Raw genomic sequence first — 23,518 nt, forward strand, 5'->3', positions numbered from 1 at the left:
TGGAATGCATCAGTCAATGTGGCAGGTTTTCGGAAAAACACGCTGGTATTACCGAAACCTTGAAAAGAAAAAAGGCAACTGCTACTATACAACTCTGCCAGCAAATGGGAAGCAGAGCTCGGTGAGCAAAATTTTTATCATATTAAAGTAGATATTTTCATATGACCATGAAATTAAAAAACTACAGATCATATGTGCTACAACCATTTAAGTATCATCACCCACATGAACAGAACCAAAATAAGAAAAAGATAGGAGGACACAACATGAACAGACCATGACTTTATTGGAGCTTGACTCTGCTACAATTATTACAAAACAAACAACTAAAGGTAATTGGGGCCTATAAGGTGCAGGCTGCGTGTTCCCGCAGCACGATTACGTATGAACGCGTTACAGTATGTTCCTTAGAACAGCTGCAGCATGTGATGGTGAATAGGTTACTTTCAATAAAATTGGGTTAGTTTTTTCTTGATCTTAGTCATTTTCCTCCACTCTATTTACAGAAAAGCCAGAAAGTTTACTTGCTGTTCACCTTTGCGTTTTTGCTAAGTAACCTGCTGATGCAGTGAATTCTGAGTGCATCTGTAAGATTTAAATTGTCTGTGGTTGATGTCCAAATAAAAATGGACCAGGAAGGAAAAAAAGAAAAAAAGCAATGAATGACTGAAATATATTTACAAGTTAGCTCTGAAAGACCATTTTCACTGCTGGTGGAAAACAGCAATGTGAGTCTCCATGGATGTTCCCGCAAGATCACTCCTGGCGGCTCCGACAATGGGTAAAATCGCTTTCATATTCTTGGCCGTAAACATATCTTAAAAACTTCTCGTGTACAATATAAAATAAGGAAATTTATTTGGAAATAATTAAATTAAAAGTAATCAGTGGTTGAAAAAAATAGACCTATTGAAATGCGATTAAACTGCCCATATAGGTATAGACCGGCAGGGTACACAAGCCGGGCAAGGGCTCTAACAGAATCTTGGATGTGGTTTCAATAGAGATATCCAGGTCTCAGCTTGGTGGCTTAGATCCTGTGGGAAAGGATTAAAGACCCTAACAGAGAAAGATGGAGAGTGCCCCACACTGTGGTAGGGCTGGGGGGCAGGCAGCCCCGCACTCCAGTATCCATCTGACCCAGAAAGACCTGGCAGGGTGTGGTGCTGGGTGAAGGGCTGAACTGATGAGCCGCAGAGCAGCCTCAGGCCTCCGGCTATTTAGGGAGGGTAGTCTGAATCTTTCTGAGGGCAAGCTATTAGGAAGAACAGTATAATATATTAGTATTTTAAGAGATCATTACAGGAGTGTTAGAGGTCATTCTAAATTTAATTACTTCACATGACATAAAAGAAAGAGGAAAAAAAAGTAACATTTTTTTTTAAAACATAATTAAGAGTTCGGTTAACAAATCTTTGTCATACTTTCACAAACAGTAAAAATGCCACAGACAAAAATGACCTATTTAAGTTGTGCAAGTATATGACACATTGCAGGCATTATAATTATCTTTTTCAAATCCGGTAAATCAAAACAGCAGCGAGGCCAAACCACATTTTTTCCTCTCCATTAAGCATATTTTCCTTGAAATGAGGTAAAGCATGGTACCAAGTGCAATGCTTATCTGTGCTACACGAACAGAACAGAAGGGGAACAAAGCTATTACACAACGCAGCATAGTTAGGACTATTGAAAGTATATTATAAGAGAAATTAAAAATCTTTACAACGAAGGTTCATGCCGACTAACCTCCACACAATCATCATAAAGAAACTTCGTAGTTGCTTCTTCAAGACACACTTCCCCAGTCCCTCACACACGTGCCCGCAGCACCACACACCTCCCACTAGCAGGGCTTCCATATTACATTCGGTCTCACATTGCAATCACAGGAACAAAAGGATGACACACACAGGGGCAGGAAGGGGGGGCCACATAGAGTGATTTTCTTCCTCAGTTAATGGATGCGAAACATTTCAACAAGCTAAACTGGGGGAACTTTACAGCATTAAAAATCAGCAGCACGAAAGCGTTCATAACCATCTTGTATGTCTCACTCAGAGTTTTTATTTTTTAACTTAGTAACCAGGGGATCACAGAATGCGTCCAAGTGTGAGTCACAATTTAAAATTAGCTATCTTTCTCCAACAACAAAAAAAATGAAATCGCTAAAGTTTGCTGTTGATAAAATGTTTTGAATGGTAGCAGGAAATTTGAACCCCTGAGAATGTATGACCTAATCATATCCAAGTCTGAACTTTTTCATATTAACAAAAAAATATTCTTCTTAAGGTTACAAAATATATTGAGGCATTTTTCTCCCAACGGGAATGGTAACTGTGAAACAATCTGGTTTTGGTGCCAGGAGGCAAGAGGATCCCTTAACGCTGGGATTAGTGCATTTGACACAATGCAAAGCCCTAAGCTCCTGGCATCAGGTAGTTTATAAATTAAGAAGAGATCTGCGATCTAACTTTATCACAAATCACCCTCACAAGTAAAATTCACATCCAGCCTTACTTGTTAATTATACACGTTTACAGTTAATATAATTCAAGAATTGCTTGGCTTTAACTTGCTAGGAGATCTTACACTGAGGTTTTTGAAAAAAAGAAAAAAAAAAGAAATCTAAGGTTTCCAATCAGAAACAAGTATTTTAAAAATGAGTCTACCCAAATTAATTTGCTCAAAAACTCTTTTAATAATTTAGATTGCAATTTAAATTTAAGACTGGAGACAACAAATAACACTGGAGAAGCTTAACATCCCCTTCACTCAGGTCTCCTTAGAAAAAGCAGCGGACAGCTCTCTCCATGCACACGTGCAGAGGTGTTTCTCTGGGGGTGAGTGGTGCAGATAAAGCAAGAAGTACAGTATTCAACTGTAATGTAAAACAAAAAATGCAGCATTATATGAAGCATCAAGTAAAGAACGATGTGCTGGAAAACATTAGACACCTCTGCTCAGCTTTCTTCGACTTCAAGCATAATTAATGGGGAAAATTGCAGCAAACCTCTACTGGTGTGTTGGTGGGAGCGCAAGACCGACCCACAGCTTTTAAAAAGGTAAATTAAGAGGTATTATAGTTACAGTGCAAAAAAAAAAAAATAAAATTTCAAGCATAATACATAAAACATAGCACCAAACAGGGGGGAAATGCATGCAAAAGAAAAGAAGAACTGAGGTATTTAAGTGAAGAGTGCCTACAAGTCTAATTAAAGAAACTTCGGCAAATGCCTATAAATGTCTTTTTTTTTTTTTCTTTTCCAAAGATGGAAATCATGAGCTTGTTTTCCTAAATTAATGACCTAAATCACAGATGTATCAAAATTACGGCAGTTTATCGCAAACGTTACACTCCCATGGCATTAACAGCACAGCTTTGGTAGGTGAAGAATGCACACGACACTGGGACAAGTATAGTAAGACATTTAAGTGAGAAGACTAAGGGTAAAGGTGCTCTGTTTTGCTTCTTTAAATAAGTAACCAATCAATTATAAAATCTGCAGCATATTTTAGGTGTGATATGTCTAGAGTTTATCTTGTTAGAGCAACAGCCTCCAGGGCAAAACTGTTTGCCACAATTTCCATCAGTGGAACTACCTAGCAGGAGGTTTTTAGCAAAATCAGGTATTTAACCAGAGATTATTTTTATTATGGTGCTTAAAAAAACCCATAGACTACATATATAATATTCTGGTTTTCAAAATGCCTTCAGGACACGTATGACAGAAACTCTAATATAATCCTGTAATAAGTTAAGTCACAACTACACTAGTGAGTTGCAAATATCACACTGTCTCAACATCTCAATGCATAATAAAATGAAGGGAATGTAAAACAGTTTGTTCCAAAAAGATCAGAAATTAAAGAACGTCCATGAGGGTTTCACTTTTAAGGCAAGAACCTTTTGTATGTAGGACTATGTGGCATGAGAAAACGAAAATTTGATTCACCAACATGCCAGCCAATGTTCATTAAAAACCTGTCCCTAAAAACAAAAACAAAAACAAAAAACAAACAAACAAAAAAAACCCACCTGTCCCTTACTATGTTAAGTGCAATGACGACTGGGAGACAACATCTTACATGACAGAATGTAGAAAGAAAAGACAGCACAGGCATTTTCTCCCCCGGCCAACCGCACCATTCTCCTGGGCGCACCCGCCAAGGCCAGACAGGTGCCAGCGCCTACGAAGAGGAGGGGAGGGCGCCCGCAGAACCTAGGGGCTGTCTCAGCTGTAAGCTCCTTGGCCTCCTGGCGCTATGCAAAGCTGACGGAAATTAAACTAAAAAACAAAAAAACAAAACCCCAAAACAAAAAATAACTGTCAATCATTATTTGAACACTTGCTAAATGTCATCATTAAAGCACTCTCGTGATTTTAAACAAAGCAGAAGTGAGGAAAGAAGACAAGATTGTGTTTGCGCAAAAAACTAAAACTACAATTAGTTCCAAAATTTTTATACATATGTTAAATGTTTTATTCTGTAATCTATCTCGTTATCAAACAAACTTTAAATTTTGCCTTCGATTCATTCCGCTCACTGTGGACTTTAAATCATCCTTCTCAATTTAAATAGTTTTCCCCCTTAATTCTGCTTTATGTTTTTTTGTTTTGTTTTGTTTCGTTTTAAAAAGGGGTTTCAGCTGTTGGGAACCTGAGGTTGATTGGCTTTGAGGCTGCGTAGGGCTCTTCTTGCTGCTGCAGACTTGGCGATCCTGTAGCTCCGGCCGACGCCTTTAAATTTCCCCTTCCCTACCACTTCCACCGTGACTCTGACCTTGCCGTCATACGTCCTCTCAGCCGGGCTGTAAAAAAAGCCAAACAGCTGGAATCAGAAGTCAGAACTATTTATTATTATTGTCAATCAGCACTGGGCACGCGCTCTGAGGTGGAGGGCCCGGGTACGAGCTGACGGCACACAAAGGAAACGTGCATTACACGGTGGCGCGGACGCCAGCAGACCGGGCTGAGTTTCCTCTTTAACCCAGCATTACTTTATAAAAGCGAAAGGAAAAGTCAATCAGACTATAAACGGAGAGTACATAGTGCATGCCCCAGTATAAATACTTCTCCGTATCATTAGTTGATGGCATCTTTGACAACTCTTCCAACTCTTGTTTTTAAGTAACTTAATTTTTTCCATGCACAGTTTTGCTTACCTAAATTTGGCAGTTTCTGGTTCCATTTCAAGCAATTCTCGCACAGGGGAACGGGGCACATTTGCAGAAAATTTTTCTGTAATCAAAATGAAAGAGCAATGTGAATAATATCCTTATAGTTGTTTTTAATTATGATTTTGTTTCTTTCAAAGGGAGCACACAGTACCTATCAGCGGCCGCATCATAGGATAGTACACCTGCCAAACCATCTCCAGTGACATCCCACTATCCATGTAAATGGCACCAGCAAGCGACTCAAAAATGTCCCCCATGGCCTTTGGAACTTCAATGTCCTCTTCTTTCTCTTCATCCTCCTCAGACCTCCTAAGCTATTTACACAGAGAAAAGTGATTTGTAAGGAACAAGGCCATCTTAAAAGGCACTCCACAGCAGTGTGTATCTTTTCTTGGATAGGACTTTTATTATACCTTTAACAAGGGTAACAATACCAACCATTTATAGCAACCACCTAGTACACTGTAGTAAGTTCTTTGCAAACATCTTATCTAGAAAAAAAATTTTTTTCCAACTTCTCAAGGGATAAAAAAACTCTTCCCAATTTAGTATGATTCTATTCTCAGTGAAGGGAAAAAAGAGTACTTCTAAATGAAAACAGAAACAACACAAAATTAGAAATAGTTAATAAATGTATTAAGCAAAGTTCAAATTCACTCGTAGTCAAAGAACTGTATCTTTAAACAGTTCTACCCCCTAGCGGCTCCGCAGGCATTAGGCTGAATACCAACTAGTACAGCAGTGACAAGGGTGTACAAACTGCTTCGGCAAGTATAAACTGTCACTTTATGACTGAGAAATTCTACTAGAAAATAGATTCCACTGAGTTCCCTTTTTATTAAACCCCTTAATACGCATTCACCATTAAGAGAGGACTGATACACAGTATTCAAATTAATGTAATAAAAAACTTAGGTATGTTATCAAATGTCTTTTTAAAATTTCCTAACTCGTTGATGCAGCAATCCCATCCCTAGGAATTTATCTTAAGGAAGTACTGGATATAGTCACCACACCCATGTTTACTAAAAACCCGAAATAAAAAGAACTTAAATATCTAGCCACAAAGGACTGTTTAAATATGTTCCATTATAGCCATAAACTGACTAGTGAGCAGCCACTGAACGTCATAATGCCAATGGATACACGGAAAATTGTCCTCAAAATATGAAGTGAAAAGAACAGGTTATGTATACTATGCATAATATAATTCCATCTTATGTTTTAGGTATGCTTATGTTTATATACATTAGCAAAAAAAAAATCACAGAATGTTCATTTTGGTTATTTCTAAGGTAGTATATTTGCATAACTTTAGTATTTCTTTTTCCTTATTTGTATTTTCTAAAATACTATTTACTTGTGAAAGAAAGAAAAAAAAAAGAAGGGGGCACTTGTTTTTTTTTTGTTTTTTTTTTTTTTTTAATTTCTAAATGGATTGTTTAGCCACACAGAACTCTATATAAACCACTTATAATACTGGCAGCTGGAAAAAAAGACACTGGTCATATATCACAGTTTTGAGGTAGAAAGGAATTTTAAAACTTATCGAATTTAATTCTCTCTTTCATGGATGAAGAAACTGAGGCCCAGAGAAGTGGAGAGACTTGCTTAAGATCCGACAGTAAGTTAGAAAAGCCAGACCACTGACATTTCCAATCAGTTTTTGTAACTCCTAATACCTATGTTTACGCAAAGGAAAAGAATGAACAAAAATGAACAGAATCACCATGTCCCACTGCCATCAAAAGAGAACTTAAAACTAATTCTAGCTAATTCCTCAAATTCTTAGCTTAAACATTTCTAAAGAATGAGACGAGAAATAATCCTAAGTACACGAGATGGTTCTCATTCCTAGTCCCACTGGTAGCTGTGCTCTACCTCGGACCATTAACCTTGGAGGAGTACACACGGGGCAGAGTGGGTTCTCCCTCAGCACAGGTTCTGCATTGTTTACAGGGTAGGACACTTCGCCTTGAGGCTATACTTCAAATCTCTCTCACAGCAAGTCAAGGAAATGCACTAGTCTCCAGCTACAGTTTGGTGTGATCAATAAAAAGGGAAGGTATAAAAGTAACCAGAGCAATTAAAACAGCCACCAGAATTATGAATAAATTCCAACTCCTAGTAAGAAATCTCCAAAAGTAAGGAAAACAAAGGGATCGGAATGGGGGGAAGCGGACCTGGGAGTGCTCTCCTGGGTACACAGGTATGCAGACGGATGGCAGCGAAGCATCAGAGGAGAGTGGAAAGATCTAAGTGAAATTCTTGCTACAACACTTCCAAATAGCTCACAAACACATTAAAATTAGCTCCATCACCAAAGAACCTTTGGCTGAACTTACAACAGAAGCCTCTCAAATTCCAATGGTTAAGATTTTAGAAGGTTGGTTTTTAAAAGAGATTTTCCTATTTTCAAGTCGAAGCAGACCATACATTTGTGAGGCTTACCTGAGATAGTACCAGCGAATGTTTTCTGCCCCATTTTAACAGAAAGAAAGGCAGAACAAACAGCAAGGAGCCCTCACCAAGGTTCCAGCAGGGGCAGGGGCAGGGGGAGGCTGAGCTGCTTTGGCTGCCGATCAGGTGGCAGAAGCAGAAGAGAATCGAGCTGACGGCCCCTGGCCCCCCCTCTGCCCTGGAAGGGCGCATGCACCATCGCACCATCCCACCATCCTGGGGCAGTCAGGTTTAGACCTAGAGAGGGCAACCATCCCTCGGTGGTCCCTCCCCCATCCCGGGCCGGAGCCCCCTGGGGCAGGCGACCCCCCTGGGCTGCTCCTGCCAGCAGAGCAGTGACCATGCACTCCAGCAGCACTAACCTCGGAGTCCATGCCCTGCATCTCATTCTTCTCCAGCTGGAACTGCACGAAGTCGTCAATGACATGGAAGAGCTCGGGGGAGACGGCTTTGAAGTACTTGTGGTAGTCGTACTTGACCGCCAGCGACGCGAAGATGGTGTTGTTGACCAGTGCGGACCGCAGGTCGGTCAGGACGCCCGGGGAGTGCTGCCGCGGGTCTTCGTAAAGGTGCTTGGTTATGAGGTAGTCCAAGATCGCATCTCCCAGGAACTCCAGGCGCTGGTAACAATCTGTGGGCGGCCCAGAGCACAGGCGTCAGCTCACACAAAACGGTAACCCACGGTGTGCCTTGCCCAGGCCCACCCTGAGAATGCTGGTGGGCTACGTTTTCGTGAATATTCTTCAGTGACAAACAATGTGACATATCACACTAACTACAGCCTCTGGAAATTAGGTTTGATTGGCAAATTAAGCATATTTCTTATCTATAAGTTAGACTCATAAAAGCCTTCGGTGGCCCAAAGGCTACTGCTCCTGCAGATAAGACACTGGCTCGGGGGGCTCATCAGGATGGGCCCCCTCCCTTGAGCACACTGCTGGCCAAGCAGATACTGGGTGCCGCCGAAGCCACAGCCTCGCTCACATGCTGGCGGTGGGGGCCAGACACTGTATGTGCACCCCACACTCTGCCCTCAAACACCCCATGCACCCTGCGCTCTGGCCCTGCACACCCACGCACCCCCACACACTGGCCTGTATACCCCATGCACTCTGCACTCTGGCCCCACACACCCCATGCACCCCGTGCTCTGGCTCTGCACACCCATGAACCCCCACACACCCATGTACCCTGCGCTCTGGCCCTGCGCACCCACACACCCCACATACCGGCCTGTATACCCCATGCACTCTGCACTCTGGCCCCACACACCCGGTGCTCTGGCCCTGCACACCCACACACTCCCCACACACTGGCCCTGTGTACCCCATGCACCCTGTGCTCTGGCCCCTCACTCTGCTCCTACACACCCCATACACCCAGCATTCTGGCCCCATGCTCTGCCCCCACACGGCCCACCCTCTGTTTTCCTACACTTCCATGCATCCTGCGCTCCAGCCCCGCGCACCACTCCCACGCTCTGCCGTGGCCTCTACGTGCCTCCTTGCCCCCACTTGGGAGTGAGCGCTCCGGCAGCTATGCCTCATCACCCCAGGTCACAGCTGCCACCTGGGATGCCCAGTCAGTACTAGAAAACCCTCTTCTCCACCTGAGAACAGAATCTGACACAAACAAGGGCCTGACAAAGGAGAGCTGGGGCCGTGCACAAAGGCCTGAGCCAGCGTGGGTGGGCTGTCCACCCTGGCCAGCACCCATCTCCTCACCGTGCCGAGCAGAGCCCACTCAGGCCAGGAGGCTGGGGCAGGCACAGATGAAGTGGTACGTCCGGGGCACCCAGAACTCCGAGGCAGAGGCCTCACGCCGCAGAGGCAGGAGGAACCATGCATAGCGGCTGCTCCACAAAGAGAAACCGCGCTCCGTTCCGCCAGTCCTCCCAGTCCAGAGCCAGATCAGTTTTCACTTTTTGGTTTTATCCTCTTCTGATCATCTTTTCTTATACAAAATTTATACTCAGCTTTGGTATTCTAGATTCAAGCACTTCTTACTCTGATAGAGAAAAAACTACACAGCCTTTTCACAAGCTGAAGCTGACTGCAGTTCCAGGCGCCTCATCTCCCTTCTCATCTAATGGACTGGCCGCCCGCCACACAACAGAAGAGGAAAACCTGGAGGGCGATGCCAAGTGAAAGATGGCAGCAGAATCAGAGCAAGCGCACTGAACCTTCCCCCAAAGAAGTTTCTTTTAACCCACTCATCTTTAGATTAACAAAGACCTTAAGAAAGGGGTCTTAGGGAAGAACAATAAAAGCTGTGGAAATACATCCAGAATATACAAATAAATCAAGAACCATAAAGACCACTACACAGGCATCAGGAAGACACTAGGGAGGACACCAATGGGAAAAACACAACAAAATACGAAGGTCCAAATTTCTCCAGCTGTGCAGCGCATGAAATGACATCTCTTGAGAGTAGTGGGTGGCCATGCTGCCAGCTATTGAGGGTAAGGAGCGGTGTGTGCTCCCAGAGAGAAGAGGGAAATAAAGCCACCTTCATTTTTCCTTTGCTCCCTCCCTCCACCATGCATTTTAAGCAGCAAGTCTGTACATGCACAGGTCGCTTTTTTTTTTTTTTTTAACAAGACAAAATAACGCAGTTAACACGAGGTCACAGTTTCAGAGCAATGGAGTTTGGTCTGGGGCTCCTTACCAGTAATAGTATTGTAGTGGTAGGAGGCATGGGTAAAAGCCTGTAGAAGATAAGCCTTATTCTTGAATCTGTAGTTGATTTTCTTTTCAAAATTCTCAAAACCCGATATAAGGTGATTCAGTGTTTTATCTGCGTCCGGATGATCAAACATACACCTCGGTGGAATCTTCAAACAGCCATACTCCAAGTCTTTCAACACAGAGGGACGTAAACTGGCCACAGAGGCAGCAGCGCGGCCCCCTGAAAGGTTCTTTTGTTGGCTGCTGAAATTCTCCCTAGGAGGGCACATGGTCTTTTCCCGATCGGTCCTTTTCATGACCGGGAGCACCTTGAGCCCCAGTGAGCAGAGGAAGAGCTGAGCAGCCCTCTCGCCGCAGCTGGTTAAATAGCAGCCCAGCAGGGCTTCCACGCAGTCCGCTATGCTTTTGTCCGCAATACACTGCTCAGTGTGCAAGTCGTAAGAAATGGACTGTTTCCCCGTGTCAACACCACAGTTTTCTTCTGATGGATTCCAGAACCCCACCACAAAGTCATCCTCTTCCACAGCTTTGCTAGGATCCAGATAGCACATGGCATCCCAAGAGCTATAGTCAAAATCCTCAAAATCTGATGAAAATGGCATACTACCTAAGGAGGATTTTTTGGGCATTTTCCATTCGTATGCAGAATCAGTGGTTGAAAAAGGAGAGAGAGAAATTTTCTTTACAAAAGCTCCTGATCCCATTAACATGTTATCTATAAATTTGATATGTTCCTGATCATACTCCAGGAAATCATCTTCATAATCGGCGTCCTCCTTCGGAGCCCTCCACATTAGATCCTCCTCCTCCTCGTCGTCCTCCTCAAAGTCCTCGTCCAGCTTGCCATTAGCCAACATGCAGTCTTTTGTCTGAAACGAGGAGGAATGGGGAAGGAGGGGAGAGACATAGCTGCTGTTTTTAAAAGGGTTTGAAACTCAATAAAAGCAAGGGTTATGGATAATTTCAAATGACAACCACAAATACTAAAAGGCAACTTTAAAATCACGGCCATTTGTTTTCAATTAACATAAAATAAGTTATTTAATCATATAAACAAAGTAAAACATGTTCTTTGAATGTTCATTTTCTAAGTTATAAAATGACCTTTATCCAGTATGAAGCTTTAAGTCAGGGATTTTGAACATGGGTATAAAGTTAAAATTAATGTCCATGAGGCAAAACTTCAGCTAAGAAGTCTTACTCCAGCAGACACACAATAAAAGCACTCACATGCCGATCACAGAGGTCTTCTATTTTGCTGACAAAGTTTTAAAATGTTTCAAAAAGATTTTCAAATTAATAAAATTAAATTCCAGATGCAGAAAAAGCATTATCTGTGCAATAAAGAGTATAAATATGAAAAAAAGATAAATTACTTTAGAAATCTGTAGAATATTAAATATAGGCAAGAGTGTTTCACGCAAAAGGTTTTCTCCCCATTTCCATTTCAAATTCAAGTACATTTGCTATAATGTAAAACTAGATTGCCTGCTTGAAAACTAAAAGTGATCACTGAACTAAGCTATGAATCTGGGAAATTACGCTTTCCCCTCCACTGTGCTACAGTAATCAGAGGAACAGATTATAGCATAAATGACAAAAATAGAAGAAAATTTAGACTAACATGAAACACAACAATCCAATTTCTGTCAGAAGGTCTTTGCTAATTCCAATTTCTTTGGCAAAAGCTTATTTGTGAATGACAACCTTAATAATGGGCTAGGATTCAGTAATGATGTAACTTTTTTGCAATGCTAAAAGATGCCAAATTTCAATAGCGCAAGAAATAAAAAAAAAAAAATCAAATAAAGTAAAAAAAAGACTTTACTTTGTGGGGGAAAAGGCAAGAGAGTGTGCTTCAATTCTGGTAGTGACAGCTTTCCAGAGATTTCCTGACACAAAAAGTCTTCAAACTTGGTCAGGCATTTTTTAAATATTGCAAATATTTCATTTTAAGCCAGACTCAAAAGGGATAGAGTATTTGTTTGAAGGTAAAGAGCAGTGAATCAAGCCATGTATCTACAACTATGTACCTTTATGGGCTGGTTTGGAGTTTTTTACGAGAAAAAGTTTGTAAAACTTTCCCAAGAACGTGGAAGAGTATGAAGAGAACCTGTAGTGGCAGATCTCTAGGAACTATTTCCTGTTAAAAATCCTGTACTTTCCCAAGGTAACATGAGATGTTTTGGACTACTGTTTGGTCAACATAAAAAAGGCAAATTATAATTTTAAAAAAATTAGAGTGAATAATTCTTTAATTAGAAAAATCCTTATGTATCTTTAGTAAGATGCTGCCATAGTCTAAGATTGACAGTACACACACACACACACACACACACACACACACACAATCCCAGAAGAGTAGGTTCTCTCACTAATAAGCTATGTGATCTTGGACAGAGTTCTTTAATGTCTCTGGGTTTCAGTTTCTCTATCTGCAAAATAGCGGGATGCTACTTCATTAAATGGTTTCTGAGAATGCTTCAAGCTCCTAAAAAAACCACCCGCATAAAACGCTTCTCTCCTACTGTTCAAGTCAACCTGAGTCATTAGCCACTCCGGCATTCGTATGCAAAGATTTCTCTTAAACCTGTTTGCTGAGGAGTGAGGCAGGCAGAACAGGAAAGCAAGCACACTCTTTCCTACATCATTCATCATTCAAGGCCTTATTTCAATTAAGTATAAACTACTGAGTGAAAATACGAATGTGTTTTCAATGTTTTACCAAAACCAAAGTGCCAGGTCATCTGAAACGTTAAGGAAAACACGAAATTTGTTTCCTTTTTTTTTTTTTTTTAATCAAAGGGACTTGTCAATGTCACTTTCATGTCAATTTTTTACAAAGCCAATTATATTATGAAACTTCAAGGCAGAATAATTACTACCAAGATGTTTTTCATAGATATGCAATATTTTCTCTGAAGTCCTCCAAATCTACACATTTTCCCCTAAGCTTATACCTATTTCTAAGTTATTTAACAAATGTATTTTTCTGCATTAAAATATTCTCTTAATGCTTTTCTGGAGAAGTTCAATTTCTTTAAACATCAAACGCTGCATGAGTTAAAAATGTACTCCATAAAGGGGTAAAAATCAAAAATCAGGTCGGAGAGCAGTGGACCTGGGGAAAACTTGAGACCAAGAATTAATTAGCACAGGCATAACAGAAAGAGGACAGGAAAGCCCGTCTACTTAGAAAGGATACTCTGTGAAAGAAACCCTAGTCTCACTGTTGGCCTGAGGTAAAAATTAGTAACAACGATGCAGTCTCTAATGCAAAATCAACGGCCGCGAAATGAAAGCGGCCACAAGATCGCCTTCGGCTTTGGCAGAGGCACCAGTGCTTTCCAGCGGCCCACCTCTGGGTGGACGCTTTTCCAGCTCTGAGGCCCTCCGAGGTGCCCTCTGGTGGCCTTCAAGACAAGACAAAACGAAGCAGCTGCAGCTAATATTTGGCCCTTAAGCCACTGGCAAGATTTAAACTATTTCCAGAAAACTACAATCTTTATGATTTTTTTTAAGGTCATCAGAGAAGACCTAGTCCTAACTGAGAAAACCCTGACCTGCAGAGCAAGGCTTTACTGAAATTATTTCACAGACTGAAGATCACAAGTCATTACTGAAGAGTCATCTTACTGAACAGAGCTAAGGATAGATGACAGATTCTTACACATAACAGTGAAATGAAATGTTAAGGGAGTTTTGCTTTTTTTCTTGTTTTGAGTCACAGCATCATATATATTTATGCTTCTGAAAAAAAAAAAAGAGAATCCTCTCCCCATCAAAATAACAGTTTCTAAAATTCAATGAAGAGACGGTCTATTATAGTGAATTAATTCACTATATCAAATACCTACTCTACTATAAATACACCATGGAAAGGAAACACAGAAGTTAATAGCACAAAATTCTCCAGTTCACCAAGAAATAAACGCTTCCAGTTACCAAAAACTTACCATTTCATCTTTTTCCCATTTATCTGTGTTACTTTTGTCTTGGTTTACTACATAACCAGGAGGAAGCCAATTCACAGGGGGATCAAATATTGATACCACCATGCGGCTGGGCAGTCCCTTCTTTTTTCCAAGCCGATACAGATTACAGTTGCTGACCTTTAGCAGAAAAAATTTGTAAGATGCTTATCTGCATATGACCACTGCTGGAATTCATACCAGGCAAATAAACATATTTTTAGCTCAATGCTCTTCATATTATTATATTTGGTCATCAATTTATTCATGACAGCAAATATTATATTCCCATATATTCTACATCCTTCAGTGTAGTTAGATGAGAATTTCTGATTTTAAATGCAGATTAGAAAAAACTGATATGCAAATTCCTTACAAAGTCAGAACAAATAGTTCATACAATTTCAAACATTTGGGAATACAACCTGATGATATTAAATGCAAACTGCCAACTGGGACTATCAGAATAGAAAAAAATCCACATAAAAAGTCTAAGATGTCACAATATTTTCAAAGACATAAACGGGAGGGAATGCCACAACTCTGGCTATAAAGTGGAAGTTGGCACTGAACAGAGCTAAAATAATTTCATACTCCTAGAATCTAAGCCACAAACATAACTTTAATTACAATTATTTTCTCAAATATCATTCCTTTGTTTTGGATGGCATTTCAAGATATTTTTATTCAACCATTTTAAAACAGAGCAAAAGGTAATATTATTCACAACAATAAAATAGCTTCATTGTTTACCCTCTGGTGTGTTTTTCCTATGGACTCCATGTCCTCCCTAACTTATTCAAACTGTAACATTTTTATCCAGAGATGTCTCGTGAAAACCTGGAAATGAGGATCTAGAACTGTCAATCTCCTTTTCATTTTCTATAAATGGGGTTCCTTTTTATGCAAATACTTCATAAGCCCCTTTTCCAGGGGAGCTCAACACCACTGAACAGGCACCTGCCACGGGAGAAACACCCGGTCGGGTGCCCCTGAAAGAACAGAGTCCACAAGACTGAGGGGCAGTCCCTGCAGACGACCCAACCGGGAGGGACAGTCATCTACCCGTGGCACCACATGCAGCATGCTGTCGGAACAGCTCTGGTAAACGCCAGCATCCCTGTGCCTACAAGGGATCACAGTGTCACAGAAGGCAACGAGAGGATGAAGATGGCAATCATGTTCAAAGTTAGATGGAATCGTGGGCAGGAAGGAACAGGAAGCAAAAGCTAAGGGCTCCTGAGGTGCAATATGGGTTGGGCAGAAACGGGAAGAGCACTGGGAGAGGAACAGAGTGGGTGTGCACGTGCAGAGTCCATATGGAGACTAGCCAGGGGCTTAGATCTGGTCGGGACACAGGACATGTCTGGAGTGTGAGCACAGACAAGGCCTTCCTTTGACACCGGGCTGAGGGAGTAACAATGATCTCTACAGGAAATAAGGAGTCAAAGCTTTCCCAGGAGACGAACAGATGAAATTTTTGAAATGTACATGAACTTCTTTCTTACCTAACAGAAAATATGTACTATTCCTTCCTACTCATCCTCAGGCTCTGACATTTTCTTCCTACACCTTATGGAAATCTCGTTTGTTCTGACAGTTTGATTATCACTCTTAAAGAGACTATTCCCCTAAACCTTATCTAAATTATCTCAATACTTCAGTGAATACTCCACTTCATTTTCTACTAAGTCTGAAAACGCTACACCTATGTCACCACGAGCACCACCATTGCCCTAATTTCCCAGCTTACACAGTCACCCTGGCATCAGAGGCCTCTCTGCCCTTCATTACACTGACAGGCAGCAAGGAGGGTGAAGGGTATGGGCTCTCACCTCCATCACCCCCAACTCTCTGATTAGTTAGGTAACCTTACAGGAACTAATTAAAGTCTCTGGGTAGAGTTTCTCCATCTGCAAAATGGAGACACATTATCTATCCCCCAGGGGCTCTCTCAGAAGACTGTACATGCGAGGTCTATAAAATACTCGAGGTAGTGTCTGCTGCTATAGCGTGACATCGGAGATTGAGGAGTGTGGTGGTGAAGAGCTAGGTCCCTAAGCCCAGACTGTCTGGGCTCGGCCACATAGTCTCATGTGACCCGCGTCAAGCGAGCGTCTCTTGCCTCAGTACCCTCATCTATCAACTATGGATAATAGAAGTATACACAACTATAAATAAAATTACAGAATAAAAGTGTACAAAACTACATCAGGCAATTTACAGAAGGTGGCAAGAGTAGTGTCTGGCTAAAGGAGGCACTTGCTGTGAGCTACAACTCGCATTCCCTCTGAAATACTACTCACCTCAGCCCTCTCCTCACTGCCAGAACTCCACAACTAACCCATTTTCCGCTTGCATAGATTCAAAGCCCCAACTGATCGCTCAGCTTGGTTTGGTTTCGCTTTTCCACTCAGGCTGCACTCTGCTGTCAGAGCCATCGTTTACAACCACCACTTCATGAGCCACTCATGGGGCACCTGGGTGGCATAGTCGGTTGAGTGGCCGATTCTTGATTTTGGCTCAGGTAATGATCTCAGGGTCGTGAGATTGAGCCTTGCATCAGGCTCCGCACTGGGCATGGAGCCTGCTAGGATTCTCTCCCTCTGTCCCTCCTCCCAATCTCTCTCTCTCTCTCAAAAAAAAAAAAAAAAAAAAAATAGAGGCTCTTGAGCTAAAGTGTCTTCAACATTCAAAATAAGTGCAAACTCCTTTGCCTAGCAAGACTAAAGATTTTCCACAAGAGCTTCACCCACCTGCCTTTTTAATCTTTTCTCAGGTATTTCCACACTTCTGACTGCTGCCACAGTCTAGTCAGAGTGCTAACACGCTCTGCCATTTGTTCATTGTGTTTACACACTATAAATCCACCTCTTCCATCAATGCCCTCTGATTACATGTGATACTCCTTCCTTCTAAGTGTTTAGGGCAAATAGCAGCTTTCTAAGTTATTTGTCAAGCAGGTACAGGTTGCCTTGTGATACCTCTTCTATCATCACTTAAATAGTGTGACTTCGTTGCTTTTCTTCCTTAAATCTTAATTCGCACTGGTTTCAGAACACACCCTTCCTTTGGCCTCTCAAGCACTGCTTGCTTTGAGCTCTGGCATCACTTCCTTTATACTGAAGAGTCACTGAGCTAGAGCACTGCTACTCTTTCCCTTCCTCACTCTCCAAAACCTCAAAGATGAGCTCCTCAATACAAGACTTGTGTTTTATTGATGTCTGTTTGCCTTGTGTGCCAGGATAGCATTCTCCTAAATAAATGCTAAACTGGATGAAATTAAAGCATGAGTAACTATGCCACATATTTCTTTATATCCCCCTCAGGATCTAGTAAGCATGTACACTCTCACAATGGTCCTAGGAGAACTGAATTCCTACCAATAAATAAGGCAGATACGGATCAGCTAACACTCGCCCAAAACCCAAGTGCCTCATCAGTGAAAAAGAGATCTCAGTCAACTCCTGGGTGGGTGTGCCACAGGCTCTAAGCAATCTCTCATCCTCTAAAACCATCGAACAACTTAAGCCACTTTTAGGCACAATGAATAGTTTGGCTTGAACCATTCAGAAAAAAACAGTATCTTACCTTTTTGCTTCTCATATATGAAAGGCGGCCCTCATGAGCATCAGGATAAGTGCAAAATAGATATGTGGTGATGGCATGCTTTAAAAAGGAGTCACCGAGCATTTCAAGCCGCTCCAGGTTAAATCCATCACTAGCATTTGAAAGGGTCAAAGCCTGCAGAATAAGTCCAGGATTTGGGCCAAGAGTCCTCGAGGAGTACCCAGGACAAGGGCTCTGCTCAGAACCCATCTTGTCCTTGAGCGCTCGAACAGCTTCGGTAGTACCAGGCATTGCGGCCGTCGTGGGACTTCCATCTGAGGTAGATTTGTTAGCATTTCCATCAAGGTATTTATTACTCAGTAGAGTACATTCATCGCTGGGCTTGGGCTGGTTCTCGTAATTGTATAAATTCTGAATGGGATATGAGGTAGTTGGTTGTACAGGTATTTCCTGCTTGTAGTAATTCAGCTGATTTCCTTGGCAAAAGTCTCTGTTAGCTAAATCATAACTGCCATTGGCAAGATTTTTATTATAAGAAAGACCATTAATTGCTGTAAGATCTGTTGCAACTTCAATCTGGAGCTTACCAGGTGACTCACTGAATAACGTTCTGCAGTTCACAGACATTTGGTCATGATTTTCTAGAGAGGAGGTTCTATTAGCACCTTGACGTGCAGCATTTTCAGGGACGACAATTGTGCTGTGCTTACAGTAATTTTCATTTTCAGCTGAAGAGGAGTTAGCAACTGAGATGAAAGATTTGCTGTCAATAGATTTTTTCCACCCAAAGTCTAGGTTAGGGTATCTGAAAAGACATTTTTATGACTTCATCAGATCCTTCAGAAGAGCTAGGCTCAGAACAAGAACAATGGGAATAAAATAAAGACATAAAATAAAGATCCCTATAAATCTGTTCCTACTTTAGAACAGAAACAAGTTTATAAGGCAGAAATCAACATTACTGGACTTCTGCACAATGTGAATCAGGGAGTGGGACTGTTCATTCACTCTGCTGCTTTCATCCACTGCTACGGCAAGCATGCTGTGGAGGTTAGGCTTGGGGTTGGCCATGGGGCCTGGACCCACTGTGTGGGCTGGAATCCCAGGCCCTCCAGCTGACCAGATGGTCCTTTAAGGAACCTCCCCCTGCTCCCTGGCTTCCCACACTTGGAAGAGGAGCTAATAGCTTAGGAGACTCACAGGGTTGTTCTAATGATTAAGTGACCTAATAAAGGCTCCAGCATTTAAAACTAGTGCTGGACATTATAATAAGTATGCAATAAACGCAGTTGTGACTATTATTGTTTTATTTTCACGTTCCTTAATCCTAGAACCATCATGTCTTGACAACTAGATAACCAAAATTAATCAAAAAGCCAATAATTTCCTGAGGATGTGGCCACTTTCCTAGTGGGAAGAAAATGAAAAAGACAAAGAACATACTGAGGCAATTGCCATTTTATATATATACATATTTATAAAAGAGGAAAGCAGGCTTAAAAGGTGAGCATGGTTACAAAGAACTGTTTCCATTTTCACTCTGACTGCCATCACTAGAGAAGGAACCCCTAGCCCTCTGTGACTTCACAAGGACACAGGAGTCAAACTCTTGTCCCCATGTATTTAGACATCCATGCTTTCTTTTTAACCTTGTAAGAATTATTTTATATAAAATTAAAACTTGAAATTAATCCAGTTGTTTTGCAAATAGGATTTCATGACCCATATTGTTTCTGGCTGAGAGCACAGTCATACCTAAAATCCACGGGAAGTGATCGGACTCCCACACCAGCATCGCTCGCCGTCTGGGCTCTTAGCTCCTCTGCGGTCAAAAGGCAGTGAAGGCGATAGAGTATACTAGGGAGACAGACTGCTTTTCTCCACAGTGACGCTGGAATTGGGTGTATAGCACAGAGCTCTGGAACCAGTATCTTTGAATAAGGAAAAATGTGGATAAATATAAAACAAACACACAAAAGAATAAAAAATTAAATTTAAGACTAATTTCACTAATGGATAAAGACAAAAATCATAAATACTAGTAAAAATCTTACTTATAAAAATAATCCTTTAAGGCCAAGTGGGATTTATCCTAGGATTTATAGGGATGAATTGTATCAACAGACCAAGTATAAAGGCAAACCTTTCATACTTCCAAAAAGACATTTGAAAACATGTTAACACACAATACTACCTCTAACATATCAAATCCTAAGAGTTGGGGAACTTTTAAGAAACTCAGATGTCACTCAGTTAACTTGATAATATAAAAGCCAAACTTACCTCACAAAATATTAAATTATCTAATAACAATGAACATATTACCTGTTTATTCTGCAGACTTTCCCACTTGGCTTTTCTCTTTTCAGCACTGCTAAGAGGAAGCGCTTTCCCCTTCTGATTCAAATGACGAGGTGTCAAAAGATTAAGTCTATAAAAATGTCAAAATAATTTAATCAAACAAAAAATAAAAATAAGTACATTCTTCTCAGTGGATCTACACCTTCAGTGTGCCTACGAGTCACCTGAAGAGCTCATGTAAACTGCAGACTTCTGGACTCCTGGACCCCATTCTGGGCAGTTCTATGTATAAAGGATCTCCTGATATCAGAGAGTCTACAGGTAGCAGTGGGGACAGTGAACCTGTACATCTGTCTATGGACCTCTACAGATAATGCCTCGAGCAAAATTCAGATGTCATTTCTGAAACCCCTTACCTTGAAGATGTGTGGTCCACATCCAGCAGTGGCTGGTTGAGATTGGTCAGGTCAAGGTTGTATTTTGTTTTATAATATTCTGCAAAAGTTTCATACTCAGGGGAAGGAAATTTACTCAGTGGGGTAAGATCAGTGTACACATCAGCTACATAGAATCGATGAGGCTGATCAAAATTACGGTATCTAAAAAAGAAAAATAATACACTTAAGACAACTACTCTCAACAAATATTTTTAATATGAAAATGCAAATTATGATTTTAAAGTAAGTTCAAAGATTAAATATAAACAGCATCACTGAAAACTTCGATTCCAAATAATATATTTCAAGTGGATTCACAATGAAAAGTATATTTAGGTTATGGGAAAACGAACTCTTCACTCTACTATTATCCACATTCTAAATATCTGTGCTTCACTGACATACTAATGCTAAATAGTACCTTTAAATATCCCTTAATTTCACCAGTACAAACAGGGTAAAAAAACTTTCAATGTCCCACCAACTGAGCAAGCATGCACCCTGCGTAACTAATATGCTAACTGTGAAAGGTACTGACCTCATAAATGCACTGAGGGACCACTTAGGTATTAATAGTTGATGATAGCTAACATTTAAAATATGGCTTTAACAAAAAAAAAATCAAGAAAGACTGAATTACAGACAGTACTCTAATTTTATGAGAAGTTCCTATATTTAAATTTATTGCTCAAAAACTCTATCCCCTAAGTTTTTTCAAAATAAGAAAAAAGCATTCTGATTTACTACTTCATTGTACATAATGCCATTCATTATTCCTTATAAAAAGTTTGGGAAGCTATTATTTGCAATCAAATCCTTTAAGACTTTGGGGAGTAAGAAGAAGATTTTAAGAAAGTCTTTCAACATCACTTAGATTATCTGAGCTGCACAAGGTAAAAAAAAAAAAAAAAACCCTCACACCAACAGTGTGCCAGGTATTGTTTCTTACAAGACAAAGTCAACCAGGGAGAACAAGCCCACCAGGAAGAGACACCTAAACTTCCCATTAAGTGACCTCAATGCTAGAGCCCAGTGACATTTCCACGTGAACAAGTGAATCTCTGAAAACAAAATACCACTACCCCTTTACTTTCCCCTTCAATACCCACCTTGGAATGATAACTGCATCCTGGTAATCTTCTAATTTAAAAACAAAAGGTGTTTCTTTTGAATACTTGGTACTGGGAATGCCTATGCGAGCTTCAGATTTCTCAATATCTTCCATGAATTTAAAGTCAATGTCCAAAGTGCTGGAGTCATTCACTTAGGGAAGGAAAAGACTCTTTAGCTTGTTAAAACGTACTACAGTGAAGATTCTTACTTAAGCCATATAGTCATGTATGTGTCTAATGTAGAGCTTTTTCTAGTAAGAGAGTTCTCTAGTATCCACAATAAACTATTGGTAAGCAAACTTCCCTCTTTTCAGATAGCATCACCGAACACTTTAGAGCCTGGGCTCTTCTTACCAACATTAAGAGGTAGAACACAGTATGCTGAATCAGCGTCTGTGGGTTTAAATTCTAGTGCAGGTTTTTCAAGCCGAAGAATATGTGAGAATATATACTGGTGAAGTCTTGTAATCAACTCAAGCATTTGTAGAGACAATGTGAAACCAGACTTCTTCAACTCAATGGATATGGTAACCTCTCCAGAGCGCGTGTACACAGGAAAGTGCGGGATCTTAGCAAAAAGGGGGGGAGAAAAAGAGCATCCCCAAAGTTAACAGGTATTTTATGCCATTATAAATATTTAACTTCAGAGGAGGAATGATGCTTTCAATCCAGGAAATAGAAGGGACACCTTGATTTTTAAATATATTAGACATTCTGAGGTAACAAGATAGTTACTATTAAATGGTCATTCTCTTTTCTTAAAAAAAAACAGGTATCTGTATCTTAGTCATAAGGAACCAACTACCTGAGGTATAGGTTTGGCTGTTAGTATTCCAAAGCATCGTGTGGTATCCTCAGGGGGATAGAGCTTGCGCCTTCTGAAGTTGAGTTCATCAGGTAAGGGCGTTGTCAGAACCATTCCTATCACATACAGGTAACAGGGCTGATCAGGTTTGGGATAGCTATCCCTTAAACATTCTGGAATCTAGAATTGGAAAAAGAAAACCTAAGCATCAAGATCCAGGGTTAACAGCCTCTTTTCCAGATACTGGCAAGAAAACAAATTTCTTCCTAGCTTTACTAAAAGCTGATGAGAAAAAGGTAAGAAAATACCCAGGGCAGGAGACATAATTACTTAACCCTGGTGGACAGCAAGCACTTCTCAGGTCTGGGCTGCAAGGTGGTCTAAGGTCACCCACCTTATAGCGCACTGCTGACTATACAACTAATACCAAAACTATATACAACAATTGAGCTGTATAGGGTCTTCTCTTAGAAACACTATTCATTTGGGTTACTTCTTATGATTAGAAAACTCTTTTCTCCCTTGGGACTTTTAGTCTTTCAACACCACAGAATATCAGAAAACAAATGCAAAATTTTCAAATCCCACATAATTTTACTATTCACATATAACCTTTACTAACTTCCTTCCAATACACTGTATTGGACTTCTTCCTGTGTATAAAAGTATATAAACATATTATGCACATGTGTTTTTTCACTACGAATGGAATGGCATAACAAAGACTGTCCTCACCTGATCTTTCTCTCCACTTACTACAATGAGAATACCTTTCTCTGTATCATTTTTAATGGCTATCTGATTATATGAGTCAACTGGAATTTAACGAATCTGAGATTGTTTCTTAACTTTCAATATTCATACAAGCCCACTCAGTAGAATCATGCCGTTTCTGAGGTGCAGGGACATTAATGATCGCATCTGTAGTTAAAAGGCACAGAAACACCGGCTAGGAAATGGTTACAGTTAATAGAATATCAGATAATCCAG

The 23,518-nt window shown here is 40.8% G+C and overlaps 1 protein-coding gene across 1 annotated transcript in view; it reads right to left on the reverse strand.

Moving 5' to 3' along the window:
• Positions 1 to 267: 267 nt before the first annotated feature.
• DICER1 (dicer 1, ribonuclease III) overlaps positions 268 to 23,518 on the reverse strand; it is a 72,593-nt gene continuing 49,342 nt past the window's right edge. Inside the window, 13 exon segments of the mRNA XM_072762236.1 lie at positions 268 to 4,813; positions 5,168 to 5,243; positions 5,334 to 5,496; positions 8,005 to 8,273; positions 10,313 to 11,201; positions 14,289 to 14,444; positions 17,895 to 18,678; positions 19,629 to 19,804; positions 20,199 to 20,304; positions 20,591 to 20,773; positions 21,721 to 21,874; positions 22,078 to 22,291; positions 22,529 to 22,708. Coding sequence (XP_072618337.1) covers positions 4,648 to 4,813; positions 5,168 to 5,243; positions 5,334 to 5,496; positions 8,005 to 8,273; positions 10,313 to 11,201; positions 14,289 to 14,444; positions 17,895 to 18,678; positions 19,629 to 19,804; positions 20,199 to 20,304; positions 20,591 to 20,773; positions 21,721 to 21,874; positions 22,078 to 22,291; positions 22,529 to 22,708 — 3,516 coding nt within the window. The 3' untranslated portion in view covers positions 268 to 4,647.

Source organism: Vulpes vulpes, chromosome 6 (genome assembly GCF_048418805.1).
Source record: "Vulpes vulpes isolate BD-2025 chromosome 6, VulVul3, whole genome shotgun sequence".
Classification (NCBI taxonomy): Eukaryota; Metazoa; Chordata; class Mammalia; order Carnivora; family Canidae; genus Vulpes; species Vulpes vulpes.